Below are 19,523 nucleotides of genomic sequence, written 5' to 3'. Positions count from 1 at the left end.
CTCTAGCCGTCGTCCAGCCTGTTTCATTGCTCTTAGCTCACTGGTGTACCAAGGTGCAAGCCGGGCTCCACAATGCCAGAGAGGGCGCTCGGGGGCAACCGTGTCAAGAGTCTCATGCACCTCACTGTTCCACAGCGTGACAAGGGCTTCAACAGGGTCGCCTGCTCTATCTACTAGGAACTCCCCCAGGGCATTCAGGAATCAAGTGGATTCCATTAGGCTCCAGGGGCAGACCATCTTAATCTGTCCACCACTCCTGCAGAGAAGGATCAGAGCCATAAGTCTAAACTTCATCAGGAAGTGATCTGACCATGAAAGTGGGGTGACATCCACCCATCCCTATCTCCAGACCACCCCTTTCTCCATCTGGAGCAAAAACCAAGTTGAGGGTGTGCCCTGCCCTATGTGTTGGGCCAGTAACAACTTGAGACAGCCCCATGGTTGTCATGGAGGCCATTGTCCGGATGCAAGATTGGGACCCTGGGAGTTCAGATGATGAGGAGGGGGGAGATATTAGTTTCCCAAAGTCACTGGAGAGAGAGAACAGAGATAGAGTTATCTGCCGACAGAGACCTTGAGAGCCTGGTAACCAGGGAAACAGACGGCTCTCAGAAGTTTCTCACACCCTCCCCTCTCTCCAGCCCAGAGCAGTCAGAGACGGAAAAAGGAGGGGTTCCAATTCCCCCTCAAGCGGAGAAAAACCTGCCTGACAGTTTAAACCTTCCCCCCCTTTCCCCCATCCTAGAAGCAGATACGTTAGAAGAAGAGAGGGTCATGCCCCCACCCTCGCCTCGTTCCAGGAGGCGTCTCAAAGTAACAAGGGAAAGAGAAAGGAGGGGTTTAGAACAGGGCACTTTGAGACGAAGTGAGAGGATTCGCGCCAAAAAAAACCCTTTATAAAGAGTGGGGGGAGCAGAGCGCCCCTGTTCTGTCACCTTTCTTCCATGTTGCAGGTTCTTGTTTGCAGAAGTTGTTCATGCGACGGAGGAGCCTATGTCTGGAAATTACTTTAATAAAAACTGATTTGCTTTCACCAAGTGAGCTGATTCTTGAGTCCCAACCTGAACACGACAGCCATGAAGTCCCAAGCCAGACCACTAGAAGCAGCCTCAGCATGGACATTGAAATCACCTAGCACTATTGTTCTGGGCTCCTCCAACACCACAGCCGAGATGGCCTCTGCCAGCTCGGTCAGAGAAGCTGCCAGGCAGCTGGGTGGATGGTACACCAGCAGCAACCCTAGTTTACTGTCTCCTCGGCCCAACACCAAGTGCAGGCCCTCACATCCAGCTCCAAGACAGAGTGGTTACTTGGTGACCGAGATGGAAGTTCTGTAGACCACAGCAACTCCTCCCCCCCATCCCTGCAGCCTGTGCTGATGTTGCACCAAGTATCCAGGTGGGCAAAGTTGGGTCAGATCAACTCCTCCCAGCTCACCCACCCAGGTCTCGGTAATGCGCACCAAATTGGCACCTTCATCCACAATCAAATCATGGATGAGAGTGGTCTTATTGTGTACCGATCTGGCATTAAAGAGCAGCACACACAGGCCAATGGGCACAGCAGATGAGAAATGAGGAACCCATCCATTAGAGGAGTGTCAGCAAGGAACAAGGCACAGATAGCCTTGCCCTCCTCTTCTATGGTAATTCACCACACCCCCATGGTTATATTTCCCTCTGCCCGTAATAACTGAAATTGGGGTGGCATCACCCATGTGTATGAGGAGGTAGAGGGGGAGGAGTGAGGCTGGTGTAGTGTAAATGCACTGGCAGGAGCACCAGACTGATTCCTCTCCCTCTGTCTCCTGATAAGCAGTAGTGATATGATGTGACCAACTGTAGGTCAAGGGATCAGTGCTGCCCCATAATGCCACTACTGTCTTTTATTCTCAAGGTATACCCACTGAAGATGGCTAGACTGGTATGTTCTCCTTCTACATATTAGATGGAATTTCCAAAGACAGTGGATGTTTAAGGTCCCCTGTTTATTCAGGCACCTCAAATTTCCTTTATCAAGATGGGGTTAAGGGGGTAGTTACCTAAACCAATTAAAATATATGGGTATCTGGAATCTCTCTGGACAGCCATGCAGTAAAGCATCTATTTCCCTCCAATTTAATTTTGATTTTAAAAGCCACACTGGTCCTTTGAATAAAATATTTTTGTACTTTTAATTTCTACTCCTCCTCCCCTTCATCAAAAGATCCATGTTCATCCTGAAAGTAGTACAACTCCTATTAGTGAACATCATCTTTGCACAGAATGCAATGACATGCCTGATCAAACATGGTCTACAACTGTGAAGCATTCCCACTGCTAGATGACAGAAACCTTATTAGGAAGCCAGTTTGTTCAGCAAAATACCATCTAATCCCTGGACCACAGTTTGGAGAACAGAGTTGTCCCCAAAGAAGACAGATATTAGCCATCCATGACCTAAAACAATTCCAAATGATGCCTACTCAAACTCCTTTTAAAAGAAAAAAAAATACAACTTCTCTAAAGTATTTGATTTCATTGCATTGAGGTCAACAGTTTAGGTTCTTGACTAAAAACAATTAAAACCAAATGTTCTAATAGTGACTTGTATCGAGAGTATGCTGGATTACCGAACAGTTATTATTTATTTATTTTTACCACCTCCTGCCCTTCACCAGGATGTCCCAGTATGGGTTACAACAGTTTAAAACTGAATATTTAAAAAAAAATAAAAAATTGTAATCACAGGAACAGAGTGGGTACTGAAAACATACATCTCAGATGCCAAAGGCCAGGGAAAAAAGAGGTGCATCTTTAGCATTCACTGAAAACTGTACAGCAGTAGGGCTGGGTCAAAATTGAGCGGACCCTGTGATGGTCCAGCTCTGCCTCCTTCCTATCCTCTATTGGAGATTTCTGCTAGATAGCTATCAGCAGGGATACCACCCACTGTTTGGGCAGGCATGCTGGGGCCTCCATGGTAGTAGGCTGTCCCACCATTGGTGGAGCTTTCCTGTCACCAATGGGGTCAGGCAGGACTGGGTTGAGTCTACCTTATTCAAATCCCTTCCAGCAAGGCAGAGTGGCGATTTGGATTGCTCTATTATTTATTTTAAGGATTTAAATATCACTGTCATGAGCCCCATGGAGGTTCCTGGAGTAGTAGTAGTGGTGGTGGTGGTGGTGGTGAAGAAGAAGAAGAAGGAAGAGGAGGAGGACGAGGGGATCCAGGAGAGGATCCCAGTAACTTGCGACAAGGAGGTGCTGAAGCAGAATTCTGACCAGGAGCAAGACTCTTCTCCTCCCTTCCAACCCCCCCTTCACCCAAGCCATTGCTGCCAAGCACACCTCCTCTAGAGGAGGAGATTGATGAGGTGCCATCGCTGCCATTGCCTCAGACACAGCAGGCTCAGCTGGCCCCCACTTTTCCAACCAGAAGGAGTGCTCGCTTGCTCACACATTTCTGTTTTGTGACACCTTCCTCACGCAAGTAGAAACAGCCCGCCTGGACCTACTTAAGTTGGCGGGGGGTCTAATTGCTGCAACATATTAGCTTTGAGTAATCAAGCCTAGTTATACTGTTTAGAGCTGCAAAATCCTGTGTAACCTGTAAGATGATCCAGGAAGCACTCCAAGAAACTCCTGGAGTTTCACATTAAACATAATGGAGAAAAATATACCACTGGGTCTGAGTCCGATTCCAACAAGTGTGGCCAGGACAAACACTTTTCTTCCCCAGGTGCCAAAAAGATTATAGTGACTGTACCAGGCTGTCTTTAGCTTTCTTGGGGATAGAGTTCCAGAGGCACAGTACTACCACACAAAACTGCCTATCTTGGTTCATACCCCACTCTGCCACAGATGTCAAGTCATTATGAATATGAGAACCATCACAAAAATCTCTCATAGACACTCCCAACAATTCAGCTGCGACTTACATCAAAAGTTGGTGCACTTTGCTGAGTGTTCTGACTACATGTCTCTCTGAAGCAATCACGGAAGGGGAGCAGAAGACCCATTGCAATGATCCAAGAACAGAGCTTCTCTGCTTCTTCTTGTGGTGCATTCTCCTGTTGGCCGGACAGCTTTTCTAGCAGAGTTCGACCTGCATAAAATAGTTAAGAGTTACATGTTTTGAAAAATCCAAGACTTTAATAGAACATTTCATTTAATGTTACAGATAAAACATTTGAACAGAACCACTCAAGCAGTTGAAAGCAACAAACAAAACGAAGGCAAAAATGTGGTTTTCTCACAAAAACATTGATCACAATAGGTTAGATGTACATCTTCTGCTTTGGTGGGCCACTTCTGCAAGTTGGTTCTCAACTTATTATAGGTACAGCAGGTTCAGAGAGCTACCCAGAAGGCCTAGGAAACAGTGTACTGCTAAATCATCTGTGGAAGGACCTTGGCTTGAAATACATTGCCTAGCCACAATGGAGCATGCTGGCATGGCAGCATGGAGGGGGAAAGGAGCAGTGGTATCACTAGGGGTCACCCGGTGAGGTAACTCATGGTGTCACCCCCATGGACCTCCTCCCGTACCAGACCATACAGGATCCTTAGTAATGTTTTTTGTACTAATGTTACTTGTAAATCGTAATTCCCATATATCACTGAATGTAATAGCAATAGTAGTGACATAAACAACTAGCAAAATTAAAATTACACCTTTAAATTACAATATCATACGCACAGCCTAAATGTATTTACATTTATACATAGTTTCATGTGGTTAAAGTGAAAATTCACCACTGAGATTAGGGAGCAGAAGGAATATGGCAAGCAGGGCGGCCCCTAGACTGGTTGTAAGTAAGGAGGTAGGCAGGCCAGACTGGCAGATGGGGGTTGGCTGAGGGCAGACTTAGCTTGGTGGGGTGGTGCCCTACTTGCCCTAATTAATGAATCAGCCTCCAGTGGAACTTGAGTGTCGTCCCCTCAGTTATTTTGGGAGTTAATGGCATTCCATATGAGAATCATGGTTCCACACACACACCCTGCAGTAGTGCAGATTTAGGAACTTTTACTGTTGTGTAATTTTTATAGAGGTGAAAGAGCCAGGCTTATTTTGTCCCTTAATTGCTCCCTTCCTAGGAAGACTTTAGAAAGGTCTAGAGCTTTCCTGGACACTGATAACGCAACCTGAACCTCATGTAACTGGTAGGGCTGGGAAGGACTCCGGTCTGAAACCATGGAGAGCCGCTGCCAGTCAGTGTAGACAATCCTGACCTAGATGGACCAGATGACATAAGGCAGCCTTCTATGGGTGGTATTCGACTCACTCCTACTCAGAGGAGGCCCACTGAAATTAATGGACCTAAGTTACAGTGCAATCCAATATATGTCTACTCAGAAGTAAGCTCCATTAGGTTCAATGGGACTTACTCCTATGTAAGTGTGGATAAGACAAAAAATCAATGTGGTGCTGGAGGAGAGCTTTGCGCATACCATGGACTGCAAAAAAGACAAACAATTGGGTGTTAGAACAAATTAAACCAGAACTGTCACTAGAAGCTAAAATGATGAAACTGAGGTTATCATACTTTGGACACATCATGAGAAGACGTGATTCCCTGGAAAAGACAATAATGCTGGGGAAAACAGCAGGGAGTAGAAAAAGAGGAAGACCAAGGAAGAGATGGATTGATTCCATAAGGAAGCCACAGACCTGAACTTACAAGATCTGAACAGGGTGGTTCATGACAGATGCTCTTGGAGGTCGCTGATTCATAGGGTCACCATAAGTCGTAATTGATTTGAAGGCACATAACAACAACAAGTGTGTACTGGATTGCAGCCTTAGTCATGTCCATTAACTTCAATGGGTCTGCACTGAGTAAAGACTAGCACTGAATACCACCCAATACAATTAAAAACAAAATAAAACATTTAAAACAATTGAAACAACTAAAAGCATGTTTAGAATCTTGTTTGGAAGAAGGATTTGGCTAAAATGGGGGGGGAAGGGCTTTGAGATTCCATTATGGCACTCCCCCTCCAAAATTTCCAGCACTGCTCCCACGTAAGTGTACCTAGGTTTGCAGCCTGAGCAGTAGACCCATTGAAAATATGGGGCATGACTTGATCCATTCAGTTCAATGGCCCTACTTTGAGTAGAAGTGAATTGGCTAAATAAAACACAACCCAGTGCTTTATTGCTGACGCGCTTGCCGCCCTGGGCTCTTTTCAAACCGTTTATTTTAATGCCTCTACTCTGAGTAGGGCTGCTATGCACCCCTCCACTAAGAGTAAGCCCCCACGGAGCTCAACGGGGCTCCCCACCAGGGAAAGTGAGACTAGGCAAGCAGCAGCCTTGGGGAATCATGACTTACCCGAGCTAGCCGGCTGCTTGCTCGGGGCTGTCCCTAACCGGTAGCGCCCAAGGCTAGCACATCCTTCTCACGCTTCCCGTCACCCCCCCCACCTCCTTCCTTCCAGAGGGGCCAGGCAGGGCCACCCGGCCGGCGATTGCGCTGGGGAAGGAGAGAACTGTGTCACTTCGTCACTCCCGAGTCCCACCTCTCCACCGCCCGGCCCTGCGTGGGCAGCTGAACGCTGGCTGGCTTGTTGGCTGGCCCGCCAAGAGGCCGGCGTCCAGCCAACCAGCCCTCAGCAGCAGCAGCCGCCGCACACAGCCTAAAGCCAGGAGGGATTTTCTGGGTTGCTTGGTGGCATGCCCGGCCTCAGGCTGCTGGAACTGCAGAGAGGGAGAGAGATCGCACCATTCTGCCAGCCTGTGAGGCGGCAGGGCGGGTGCTGAGTGAAGAGGGCAGTCGCCGCTTGCTCCTCTCTCCCTCCTCCTTGGCCGCGCTGCCGCCGGCGCCTAGGGTGGGGGGGTGGCTCGTGGTGTCACCCCTGTCTCGTGGTGAGACCCGGTGTGGCCCGCACCCGCCGCACCGCCGTAGTGACGCCCTGCAAAGGAGACTTCTGTTTGGCTCCTCGGAAAAGGCACTCAATAGCATGATCTCTCCCAGTGTATGTGCCAAGGGGAAAGGATAGTAACTCATATCTTCATAAGATGCAGCTAAATCTTGCTATTATGTATTAGCTGTTATCATCTCATAGTGCACTAAAATTTTATTTCTCATTCTAGACTTTCAAAAGTGAATCATGCCTTCTATTGAGTAAGGCTGCAATCCAGTACATGTCAACTCAATGGGTTCAATGGGACTTACTCCCAGGCAAGTGTGCATTGGATTGCAGCCTTAGGCTGTTGGCCTGTCTCGCTTAGTACTGTGTATACTGACTGGCAGGAACTCTCCTGGTTTTCAGACAGGGGTCCTTCCCAGCAGAGCTTGGAAAAGTTACTTTTTTGAACTACAACTCCCATCAGCCTAAGCCAGCATGGCCACTGGATTGCGCTTATGGGAAATGTAGTTCAAAAAAGTAACTTTTCCAAGCTCTGCTTCCCAGCCTACCTCAAGATATACATACGGAATACAGGGACCTTCTGCACGCCACGCATGCACCCTATCACTGAACAATGGTCCCTTTTATTATTATTTATATCATTTAGAGACCACTTGCTATCAAGTAGATCTCAAAGTGACTTACCTTAAAAAAAGTATGTCTACAGTTTCAACCATTTATGAAAAAAGAAACACCAAGTGCATAGATATAACAACGCAACATAATTTCCATATTTGTATTAAGAATGGTATCAATATAAATTTCTGAAAAAGAAATATATACAGTATAGGTGTGTAAATCACTTATTAAACATAAATCAAGCTCTCAAAAACATTGGACCCACACAACCACTGTCATAATTTCTCATCTTCATCAACCACTCATACCCATATACACAAGCACTACAATGTTATCTAGGTTTTCTACTTTCTATTATTATCATTATCATTGTTATTTATTTGACCACCCTTCACAAATAGGTCGCAGAGTGGATTACAAAATCTAAAATACTGTTATGGGATTGGGGGTTGAAATAGATGATTTCTCTGGGTCCCTTTCAAGCCTGTAACCTTGAATCTGGGAGTGGTATCTGCAATGGAAAAAACCCACTCCACTGGCCAGACTAGTTTTCTTTGTTAATCTAATAGTTTAGCCAGGTCAGCCTATGAGTTAATGGCCTCATTGAATAGGCAATCTGCATTTCCAAAGAGATGCGACCAAGAGAGATCCTGTGGCTACGGAATTCTTTTCAGGGATGCGTATTGCATTTTTGGATACTCTGTTCATGGGGTTTTTGTGGTAAGAGGTATTCAGAGGTGGTTTACCATTGCTTTCCTCTGAGTTTGGATGCATCTTAGGCTGGTGTTTCAGCTTTGACCATTCCACCTTGGGTGTCCCTGCTAGGAGTCTAGCCTCTTGGTCTAGACTCCTGACGGCATTGCTCTTAGCTTCTTCAACACTCTCAAACCCCATCACCACGTTAAGGTGTGCATCCTTTTCAGGGGAGAGGCCCTCATTCCCCCAGCCTGGAGCAAAGGAGAGTCTTATGTTTTTAGTCTCAACTTGAGGCACTAGAAAGACACACAGAGAGGCCTGCTGTCTGCACCATTGCTTTGGAGTTGTTATATGCCTTCAAGTCGATTAAGACTTATGACGACCCTATAAATCAGTGACCTCCAAGAGCATCTGCTATAAACCACCCTGTTCAGATCTTGTAAGTTCAGGTCTGTGGCTTCCTTTAGGGAAGGAGACATTCTGTGAGATTCTCTGAGGCCTATGTCATTTAGGACTTTAAACACTAACATGAGCACTTTGAATTGGGCCCAGAAATTAACTGGCAACCTACGCAGGGGTTATATGAGATCTAAAGGGAACCCAAGCCAATAATCTGGCTGCTGCATTTTGGACCAGTTGAAGTTTTTGAGTTGTCTTCAAGAGCACCCTGACATAACACATTGCAATAATCTGAAAGTTACCAGAGTGTGGAGTACTGTTGCCAAGTCATCTCTGTCCAAAATGGGCCACAGCTTGTGAACCAGCCAGAGATGGAAATAGGCACTCCTAGCCACCCGAGCTTCCAGTGACAATGCTGGATTGAGGAGTACCCCCAAGCTATGAAGCTGTTCCTTCCAGGGGAGTGCAACCTCATCCAGAACAAGCTATCTTCCCATCTCATGGACTCAAGAACTTGGAACACACAATACTTCTGTCTTTTCAGGATTCACCTACAGTGTGTTGACCCATATCCAACCCATCACTGCCTCCAGACAACCTGTCTAGCTCCTCAACCGCCTCTCCTGATTCAGATGGCACAGAGAGGTAGTGCTGTCATCCGCATATTGGTAACACTTCACTGCAAATCTCCTGATGAATGCTCGCAGTGGATCATATACATGTTAAATAGCAAGGGGGACAAAATGGAACCTTGCAGGACACATAGGAAAGCTCCCACGGTGCTGAACAGAAGACTCCCATTACTATTTTCTGGAAGTGTCCCTGGAGGTAGGAGCAAAATCACTGAAGTACAGTACCCCTACTTCCCACCCTCTGAGCTACTCCAGAAGGATACAGTGGTCAATGGTATCAAAAACCACTGTCACGCAGAACAAGCAGGGTTGTATTCCCCCCCATCTCTCTCTCCGCAAATGCCATCAACCAGGGCAACCAAGGCAGTTTCAGTACCATGACCAGGCCTAAAGCTAGACTAAAATGGATCCAGATATTTAGTCTCCCCCAAGCATGCCTGAGGTTGGACAGCCACTACCTTCTTGAGCACATTCCCACAAAAGGGATATTTGCCACTAGGGTGATAGTTATTTAACACGTTTGGGTGCAAGGAGGACTTCTTCAGGAAATGATGCACCATTGCCTCCTTCAAGGTGGATGGTACTCTATCCTTCTCCAGTAAACAATTAATCACTCCCTGGAACCACCCAGGCAATCCCTCACAGCTAGATCTAAGAAGCCAAGATGGGCAAGGGTCAAGGGAACAGGTGGCCAGGTGCACTTCAAGCAGCTTGTCCACATCCTGTGGCTGCAATAATCAAAACTGATCCAGTACAGATGGAACAGACAATGCTCTGGACATCTCTTCTGGACTTGCTCTAACTGTGGCATCCAGTTTAGTCCTAATCTGAGAGATTTTGTTCCTAAAGTGCCTCTCAAAGTTATTCTAAGGGTGCCAGAGCAAAACTGTCTTGGTCCAATGACAAGAGCCCATTTATCACTCAGAGAAACTCCACTAGGCAGCTCCTGGCAGACATAATGGAAGCAGACAGGTGGGCTTTCTTCACTGCCACCACTATCACATGGTAAGTATGGTAAAATTACTTCACACATGCTTGGTCAGGTCCAGACTGAGATTTTGCCCACCTGCGCTCTAGCCATCTATCCTTCTGTTTTATCGCATACAGGTCATTAGAGAAGGGGACCTACGTGCTCCACAGCCACAGTGAGGGCACTCAGGAGTGATCGTGTTGATGGCTCTATGCTACAGTGTGATAAAAGCCTCAACAGGCACACCAGCCATGTCAGCCGGAAAATCTCCCAGAGCATTCAGGAATCGCTAGATTCCATAAGTCTCTGAGGGCAGACCATCGCAATAAGTCCCCCATCCATGTGCATGAAGTAGCCACATTCAGCTCAAACTTCACCAGGGAATGATCCACCCATGACAATGGGCTCACAACAAGCCTCCCTATCAATGAAGTATTACCAATACTCTCTGTGGCAAAAAACAGGTTGAGAGTATGTCTGGCTACATGCGTTGGACTAGTGATGTACTGACAAGCCCATGGTTGTCACAGAGGCCATGAAGTCCCAAGCTGGCCCATTTGAGGGAGTCTTAGCATGAATACTGAAGGTCCCCAACACCGTGCAGGGATTTTCCAACACCACATTCAAGACTACCTCAGCCAGTTCAGTCAGGGAGGATGTAGTGCAGCGGGGTGAGTGATACACTAACAATATCCCCATTCTGCCTCTCTGGCCCAATATCATGAACAGTCGCTCGAACCCAGACACAGTGCGGATTGACCTCCAAGCAACGGAGATAGAATTTCTATGGATCATCAAATTGAGGATGATACATGTTTTATTCTGGACAGACCCAGGCATTCAGCAGCAACACCACCAGACCAGGGGGTCAACTGACTGGCATCCCCAGATTCTGAGATACAGTGGGCACATCATTTCATCAGTCCTTCCACATAACAGCCAATCATAATCAAATCCATGAATCATAATAATAATGATAACAAACTCATTGACATCTACTTTGTGGGCAATAATTTTCATATATGAAGTTTAAATTAGGACCCACTACCAAGTCACAAAAAACATGTGTGGGAGGCTGTGCGTATTTGTGGGTATGTGCACACACAGAGCTGAAAAAAGGAACTTCTACTTATATGGGGAGCTATGGGACCTTTATGGCCTAGCAGGGATTTTGAGGCCTGACTGTCTGTTTCAAAAACCCAACACACTAACCATTATGTCACTATTTTAAATTAAATTATTTTAAATAAATTATTCATGGTTTAAAAAAAATACTGATGGATCTAATTGTGAATAAAGTTCCTGAGACCTTACAGATATTCAGAGAAATATTTCCATCATACCTTTGTGGAATTCTATTATTTTTGTCACGGGAGCAACAGTTTACTGCTCTCGTGTATGTCTTTATTACTTAGAGCATTATTTGTAATTTAAAACATTCTTCAAAAGATCTCAAGGTAGGCAACAACAAAAATAAAGCCAAACCAGTTTAGAACATCACATGCAATCTAACAGTAAAACAGCAGAATATAACACAATACAAAAGCAGTAACAATTATTCAAATTCTGAAACCATTAAAACCAGCTCAATAAATAGCTATTTATAACCTATTTGCCTTTCTAAAAACAGAAGGGTTTTGTCAACTTACAAAAGGCCATTAAAGAAGCGATGAACAAATCTCCTTTGGGAGGGAGCTCCAAAGCCTAGGCTTAGCCCACTCCCTGGCTCCAACTAAGTGTATTTCTGGACATTAGGATACACAGAAGGGCCTCCAAAGGTCATTGCAATAGGCAGGCTTGTATGGGAGAAGGCAGTCTTTCTGACATTCTAATCCTCTAGTACCCCTCCAAGGCATCCCTATTAGAGCACATGACGAAAATCCAGCTAATACCTGCTCACCCAGGATCAATGCCACATGCAAATGAACCCCCAAACTTCAAACCTGCATTGTGTGGCATGCGCTAGTGGTGCATTGTCCCAGGGCACAGAGGGATGAACACTGTGTACCAGTTTAGGGTTAAACAAAGGACACAGCAAGTATGCAGGGTTTGGGCGGCACAAGGTCAGGATCACTCCAGCAGACAGCCTGCCTGCTGCCCAATGCTTGTCTAGCTCCACCACTAAAGCACCAGCTAGGAGTTGCCAATGTAAGGTTCCCACTGTGGCTCAGGCCATGCCTATGGGCTTTGACTGGCAACCTGGTTAAACAGTGTCTGGTTTGCCCCATGATTTGAGCTATGCCATGATTTGAAGTGCTACCATCAAGTCTCTTTATGGAGATCCTAGAGATCCTACCCAATGCCATCCTCCCACTACAAGAGGTAGACAGGCTATGTGACTTACCACCAACCCACCTACTGCTGCAACCAAACCAAAAAGCTGGTCCATAACTCTTCCAGCCATGCAATGTTCCCAGGCCCAGAGAGACAAATTCCATCAGGCCAGAAGAAACCCTCCCACCCTTGCATAATAGAGGATGATGGACAATCAGGCCACCCTGTGACATGATGAAATGACACAGGGCGTTATTTACCTTATGCCATGCACTGTCCATTTTGGCGGAATCAGTGGAATCTCACCACACTCATCGCTTAGTGCAAGACAAACACTAATTTAGGAGAAGACACATAGATGCAAGAAATAACTAACAAATACATGTTTAAAACACTTAAGTGTTTTCATGCAGAAAGATCCTTGTAATATTGTTATATACTGAAATTATTCAATTGCCTGTCCTGAATGGGGTTGTACTCCCCCAAAGGAGCAGGTACGGAGTCTGGAAGTGCTTCTGGACCCAGCTCTGTCACTGCAGGCCCAGGTACTCTCTGTGGCTAGAAGAGCCGTTTTTCCACTGCACCTGATAAGACTACAACTGTTCCTGGACTGGATTACTGCAGTTCACTCTATTGTGGGGCTTCCCTTGCACTTGACCCAGAAACTGCATTTAGTACCAAACACTGCAACCAGACTGTGGGTGGGAGTGAGACCCTGTCAGCATATAACACCTCTGCTTAGAGATCTGCAATGGTTGCATTTGTTACTGGGCCAAGTTCAGGATGTTACTACTGGTATATAAAGTCCTTAACAGCTTGGGACCAGTTTTCTTGCAAGACCGCTATACCCTATATGTGCCCACTCAAGCGCTTCAATCTGTGGAACTGGCCCTTGTGATGTTCCTATATTAATGTATATATGGTAAGTGTTGTTGTTTTAGAAGATACATGGTAAGTGGAGTGAAAGAGGGGGAGTGAATGGGCAGTAGAATGCGAGATGATTGGCTGAGTGTTTAAAATGGCTGAATGTATTAAAGGAAGAGTGAGAGTGGAATCTGGGGGGGAGAAGAGAACTGAGTGGATTGTTTGGTGGGGTTTAGAGAGTTGTTTGCCAGGAGAGCGTGAAGAAGGAGGGAGGTGGAGTTCGGATTAGTATTGAGTAAAACCATATGCTTATGTGCCTTAAGAAGAAATCTTGTTAATCTTGTTAGCTTTGTTATCTGTAATAAATACTTAATTTGGTTTACCAAAGGCCTGATCCTTGGCTGGGGTTTCACAGACCAGAAGGGAGGGTAAGGTAATGACCAAGGCTGAAGGGGAACTGTAACAAATGGTGGCAGCGGTGAAGAGAATAACAATACCAGTATTCAGAGTCTCTGGGAATACTAGTATTGGGACGTTACTGGTGGTTGCCTAGCAGGGGGATCTGTTGAGATCTGTGCTAGAGCGGATAGGTAAACCATAAGAGAGTGCGGTCCGGACTGGTGGAGTCCCTGGTGGTGCCTAGAGACAGGCAGTAACCACGAGCAGGTAGGAACCTGACAGGGAGAGCCAGGGAAGGACGCCTCACATGTGGTGTCAGTAGCGGTGGGATACGAACAAAGGAGAGTACGTCACAGGTGGTGGCAGTAGCGGTGGGATACGAACAACAGAGAATCCAGATACGAACCAAAGAGAGTCCCAAACACATGTGGTTTCAGTAGCGGTGGGATACGAACAACAGAGAATCCAGATACAGTGGTGTGGCAAACAGAAATAACAAAACAAGATTTCTTGTGAGAGTGACTGGCAAAGAGTGTGTGGCAAAGTGAGTGAACTCAAACACCATGGCTGAATACATAAAAATGAAAAGAGAGGAGCTGGTGGAGAAGTGCATAACATTCAATTTACCTCACGAGGGTAAAGGGGTAGATGAATTGAGGGTAGCACTTATAGGATTTGCTACTGCCCAGCAAAAACAACCTGTCAGAGAAGAAACCCCAGAAGGATACTTAAGCAATCCCGCTTATATAGAGTACCTGAGAGAGAAGTTGAGGAGGGAGGCTGATGAGAAAGATAAGCAGCGGGTCTTTGAGGCTGAGGAAAAAGATAAACAGCGAGAGTTGGAAGCTGAGAGATTGAGGATGGAAGCTGATGGGAAGGAAAAACAGAGGGAGCTGGAATTTGAGAGAATGAGAGTGGATGCGAAATTACAGGCAGAAAAGTTAAAATTTGAAAGAGAGAAGTTTCATTCTGATGAGACAAGGAAAGACAGAGATGGAGCAAAAATAAAAATTACTCCAAAGGACTTTGCTGTCTATGAGCCTGGTCAAGATCCTCAAATTTACCTCAGCACCTTTGAAAAAGCAGCTCAGTTGTGGGGGCTACCTGAAGATAAATACATGTAGTATTTATCAAATCTGATTAAAGGGGAATTGGCTGAGGTATACCAATATTTCCCCTCAGACAGGCCCGTCACCTATGCTGAATTCAAAGAAGCAGTGTTTAAAAGATTCAGACTGGGGCCTGATCATTTTAGAAAGCTTTTCAGAAATTGCCAGATACAGACAGGGAGGTCTTTTGTGGAACTGGGAGCAAAGTTGATGGATATATTTGGAAAGTGGATGAGTAGTGCCAAAGCTCAGTCAGTGGAAGAGGTGAAAAGCCTCATGATACTGGATCAATTATACCATCAGTTACCACCAGAAATAAGGCTCCTGGTCAAAGACCATTCCCCTACATCTGTGCAGGAGGCCGCAGAGATGGCGGATCACTTCGCCTCCAACAGAACTGGCTGGGTGGGGAAAACATCAAGAGAGTTTAAACCCAGACCATATAGTACTGGCAGAAGGGATGTGGTACCACAGCGAGTGAGTCCTCCAGTAAAATCTGAAGGGCACAGGACACCCCAGAGTGGATCTGTGTACCCTAAAAGTGAGGAGAAATTATGCTACAAATGTGGTAGACCGGGGCACCTACGTTTTCAATGTGAGGTTGCCAACCCAAGTAGTAATCCTGCTCAGACAAGGGCAGTGAAAACAGAGCCCAAGGCTTTAGAAACAGCAAAAAAGGTTCAGTTTTGCCAGATAAACTGGACAGAAGTAACAGACCTTGATTCAAGTCTGAGAGAGGAAGTGAGTGTACAAGGGGCAAATTATTGGGCATTGCTTGATACTGGTGCCGCTCAGACATTACTGAGGCCAGATTTAATAAAATCTGAGGTAATATTACCTCAGGAAACTGTGACTATCCAAGGAGTGAGGGGTCAACCAGAAAGTTTGCCTGTGGCCCTGGTGGATATGACTTGGAGAGGCCGAGAGGGCCGATATAAAGTAGGCATTAATGCCCAGCAACAAGAACCACTAATACTGGGAAGGGATGTAATGGGCGCCCAAGGAAAGATCTATGTAGTGACCAGACAGCAAATTGGCAGAGAAAAAGAAGCCATATTAAGGGGGGCTGAAACAAACAGGGTGGAATCTGTTAACCAGCCTCAGGTCACCATAGCAACCACTAGCAGGCCTGCTGAAGAAGACAAACTGTATCAAGTGGTCTCTGGGGAAGAAGCAGATCAATTCAGGGAAGAGCTGCATAAAGATATAAGTTTGAAGCAGATAAAGGAACAAGCCCTGACCCAACAGATTCCTTTCACTGACAAACTGAGGAATCAAGTTGTGTGTGAGAATGGGATTTTATATAGACTGTGGATGCCTGCTGAGGGAAAGGGTGAATGTGAACCAGTGAAACAAATGATGGAAGTGGTGAAAGAGAATTTGAGTCAAGCTCAGCAGAAGCAACGTTACTGGTATGACAGAACAGCCAGGGAACGTGTGTATGATGTGGGAGATATGGTTATGGCGTTCATACCCAGGAAACATGACAAATTACAGGCTAACCGGGAAGGACCATATACCATCAGAGAAAGGCTTGACACAGTGACATATGTAATCACCACAGACCAATTAAACAAAAGCAAAGTGGTTCATGTAAATACGTTAAAGCCTTACCATACCAGGGATGCAAAGGTGTTGCAAGTTACCTTATTCCCTGAGGGAAGTGGGCCTGAACTTCCAGATTTGGTACAGGAAAGCAAAGACAAAGGAGGGGTAGATCAAGTGGAATGGTCAGAGGAGGTAGAGGAGGAAGTAAAAGAAGAGATTCTGAGAGTTTTGAAAACCTATAGGAATCTCTTTAGCAACAAACCTGGCCGAACCAGTATAGTTATACATTCCATTGATACTGGAGATCATGCCCCAATCAGATCTGTTCCGTACCGTGTGAATGGGAAAGTTTTGAATGAGATCAAAAAGGAGGTGGAAGAGATGCTGGAATTAGGAGTGATCAGGGAATTCATCAGTCCCTGGGCCTCAAGTATTGTCCTGGTTCCGAAAAAAGATGGAACGACAAGGTTTTGCATTGATTATCGGCTAATCAATAAAATTACTGTCCCAGATGCGTATCCTATGCCTAGGGTAGACGCAATGTTAGAGTTATTGGGGGCAGCAACCATTATCTCTACACTAGATCTCTGTAAAGGATTTTGGCAAATGGAACTAGACGAGCAATCCAGAGCCAAAACTGCCTTCAGTACACCAGATGGGTTATATGAGTTTGTGACCTTACCCATGGGACTAAGGAACTCACCAAGTTCATTTCAGAGGCTAATCAATACTGTGTTGCGAGGCATGTCAGATTTTGCAGTGGCCTATATCGATGACGTAGCCATTTTTAGCAAGTCGGTGCCTGAGCATGTCCAACACCTGACAACAGTATTGGAGGCCTTAAAAAAAGCAGGCCTCACAATAAAAGCTAAGAAATGCCAGTTTGGACTAAAGGAAGTAATCTATTTAGGACATAAGGTGGGGAGTGGGAAAATCACCCCCTTATGGAGCAAGGTGGAGGCAATACAAGCGTGGCCGATCCCCTTAACCAAAAAACAAGTAAGGGCATTTCTGGGTGTGGCTGGATTTTATAGGAAGTTTGTGAGAAATTTTGGGGAAATAGCAACCCCCTTGCATGAATTAACAAAGAAGAAGTGTTCTGAGCATGTGGTATGGACGGATGAATGTCAGAAGGCTTTTGATCTACTGAAGCAAGCCTTGTGCCAAGGACCCATGTTAATAGCACCAGACTATGAGAAACCATTCATCGTGGCTACAGATGCGTCGGACCTGGCGCTGGGAGTCGTCTTGCTACAGGAGAGAGAAGGCACCAGACATCCAGTGGCGTACCTGCGTCGCAAGCTGACGCCGAGGGAGAAAAACTATTCGTCGGTCCAGAAGGAGTGCCTAGCAGTCGTGTGGGGACTGAACAAGTTGCGCCCATACATGTGGGGACGAAGATTCACAGTGACTACGGATCATCGGGCCTTGTTATGGTTGCAGACTATGAAAACCCATAACACTATGCTGCAGAGGTGGTCCTGGGCCCTACAGGACTATCAAGTGGACTTCCAGTTCATAAAAGGCAAGGACAATGTACTGGCCGATGGACTTTCCAGGCAAGTGGCTGGGACTGCAGTGACGTGACCAGACAGAGGAACAAAGAAAGACATTTTCCCCATAGAGACTTTTATTTGTTAACGCGACGTATAAATCCTGGAACAGGAATAATACTCTGCTGTTGTTTAAGGGGGGGAAATGTGATGTTCCTATATTAATGTATATATGGTAAGTGTTGTTGTTTTAGAAGATACATGGTAAGTGGAGTGAAAGAGGGGGAGTGAATGGGCAGTAGAATGCGAGATGATTGGCTGAGTGTTTAAAATGGCTGAATGTATAAAAGGAAGAGTGAGAGTGGAATCTGGGGGGGAGAAGAGAACTGAGTGGATTGTTTGGTGGGGTTTAGAGAGTTGTTTGCCAGGAGAGCGTGAAGAAGGAGGGAGGTGGAGTTCGGATTAGTATTGAGTAAAACCATATGCTTATGTGCCTTAAGAAGAAATCTTGTTAATCTTGTTAGCTTTGTTATCTGTAATAAATACTTAATTTGGTTTACCAAAGGCCTGATCCTTGGCTGGGGTTTCACAGACCAGAAGGGAGGGTAAGGTAATGACCAAGGCTGAAGGGGAACTGTAACAAATGGTGGCAGCGGTGAAGAGAATAACAATACCAGTATTCAGAGTCTCTGGGAATACTAGTATTGGGACGTTACTGGTGGTTGCCTAGCAGGGGGATCTGTTGAGATCTGTGCTAGAGCGGATAGGTAAACCATAAGAGAGTGCGGTCCGGACTGGTGGAGTCCCTGGTGGTGCCTAGAGACAGGCAGTAACCACGAGCAGGTAGGAACCTGACAGGGAGAGCCAGGGAAGGACGCCTCACAGCTCTCTTATCATTGGTGATCACTCGTGGCCGAGTAAGATTGCCTTCCAAGATAAGGTCTTTAACAGTGGGTCCGTAAGTGACTGTGGAGGCCAATTCTGGATCCACACAGCCTCCCACAGTGGTTGCGATGAGGATTTGTTTGACATGCCTTCCGCTTAGCTCGTTTGTCCCATTCGCCCTGTATTCGTGCTTCTTCAAAGTCCACAGCACCTTTGATAATAGCTGACCTCCATTTGGGACGTTCATGGGCTAAGACTTCCCAGTTGTCGATGTTCATGTTACATTTTTTTAGATTTGCTTTAAGAACATCTTTAAACCTCTTTTGCTGTCCACCAACATTCCATTTTCCATGCTTAAGTTAGGAGTAAAGTAGCTGCTTTGGAAGATGGCGATTAGGCATTCGAACAACATGGTCGGTCCAGAGAAGTTGATGTTGAAGGATCATTGTTTCAACGGTGGTAGTTTTTGCTTCTTCCAAAATGCTAACATTAGTCCGTCTGTCTTCCCAAGTAATTTGCAGAATTTTCCGAAGGCAGAGTTGGTGGGATGTTTCAAGAAGTTGGGAGTGGCGTTTATAAATGGTTCATGTTTCACAGGCAGACAGTAATGTGGGTAGTACAATAGCTTTGTAAATAAGCATTTTGGTCTCCCTGCGAATATCCCAATCCTGGAGCACTCTATGCTTCATTCAGGAGAATGCAGCACTCGCAGTGCTCAGACTATGTTGAATTTCAACATCGATGTCAGCTTTTACAGAGAGATGGCTGCCAAGATAGGGGAA

The 19,523-nt window shown here is 45.9% G+C and overlaps 1 protein-coding gene across 5 annotated transcripts in view; it reads right to left on the bottom strand.

The window, feature by feature from the left end:
• The window catches only part of FMN2 (formin 2), a 340,988-nt gene that overhangs the window by 261,748 nt on the left and 59,717 nt on the right, over positions 1 to 19,523 (bottom strand). For all 5 annotated transcript variants that reach the window (XM_061624583.1, XM_061624581.1, XM_061624582.1 and 2 more), the window contains exon 3: positions 3,920 to 4,086. In XM_061624583.1, the coding sequence (XP_061480567.1) occupies positions 3,920 to 4,086 (167 nt within the window). The remainder of the gene's footprint in view (positions 1 to 3,919; positions 4,087 to 19,523) is intronic.

The sequence above is a fragment of the Rhineura floridana genome, chromosome 4, assembly GCF_030035675.1.
Source record: "Rhineura floridana isolate rRhiFlo1 chromosome 4, rRhiFlo1.hap2, whole genome shotgun sequence".
NCBI classification, from domain to species: domain Eukaryota; kingdom Metazoa; phylum Chordata; class Lepidosauria; order Squamata; family Rhineuridae; genus Rhineura; species Rhineura floridana.
This window is presented reverse-complemented; position numbering and strand designations above follow the sequence as displayed.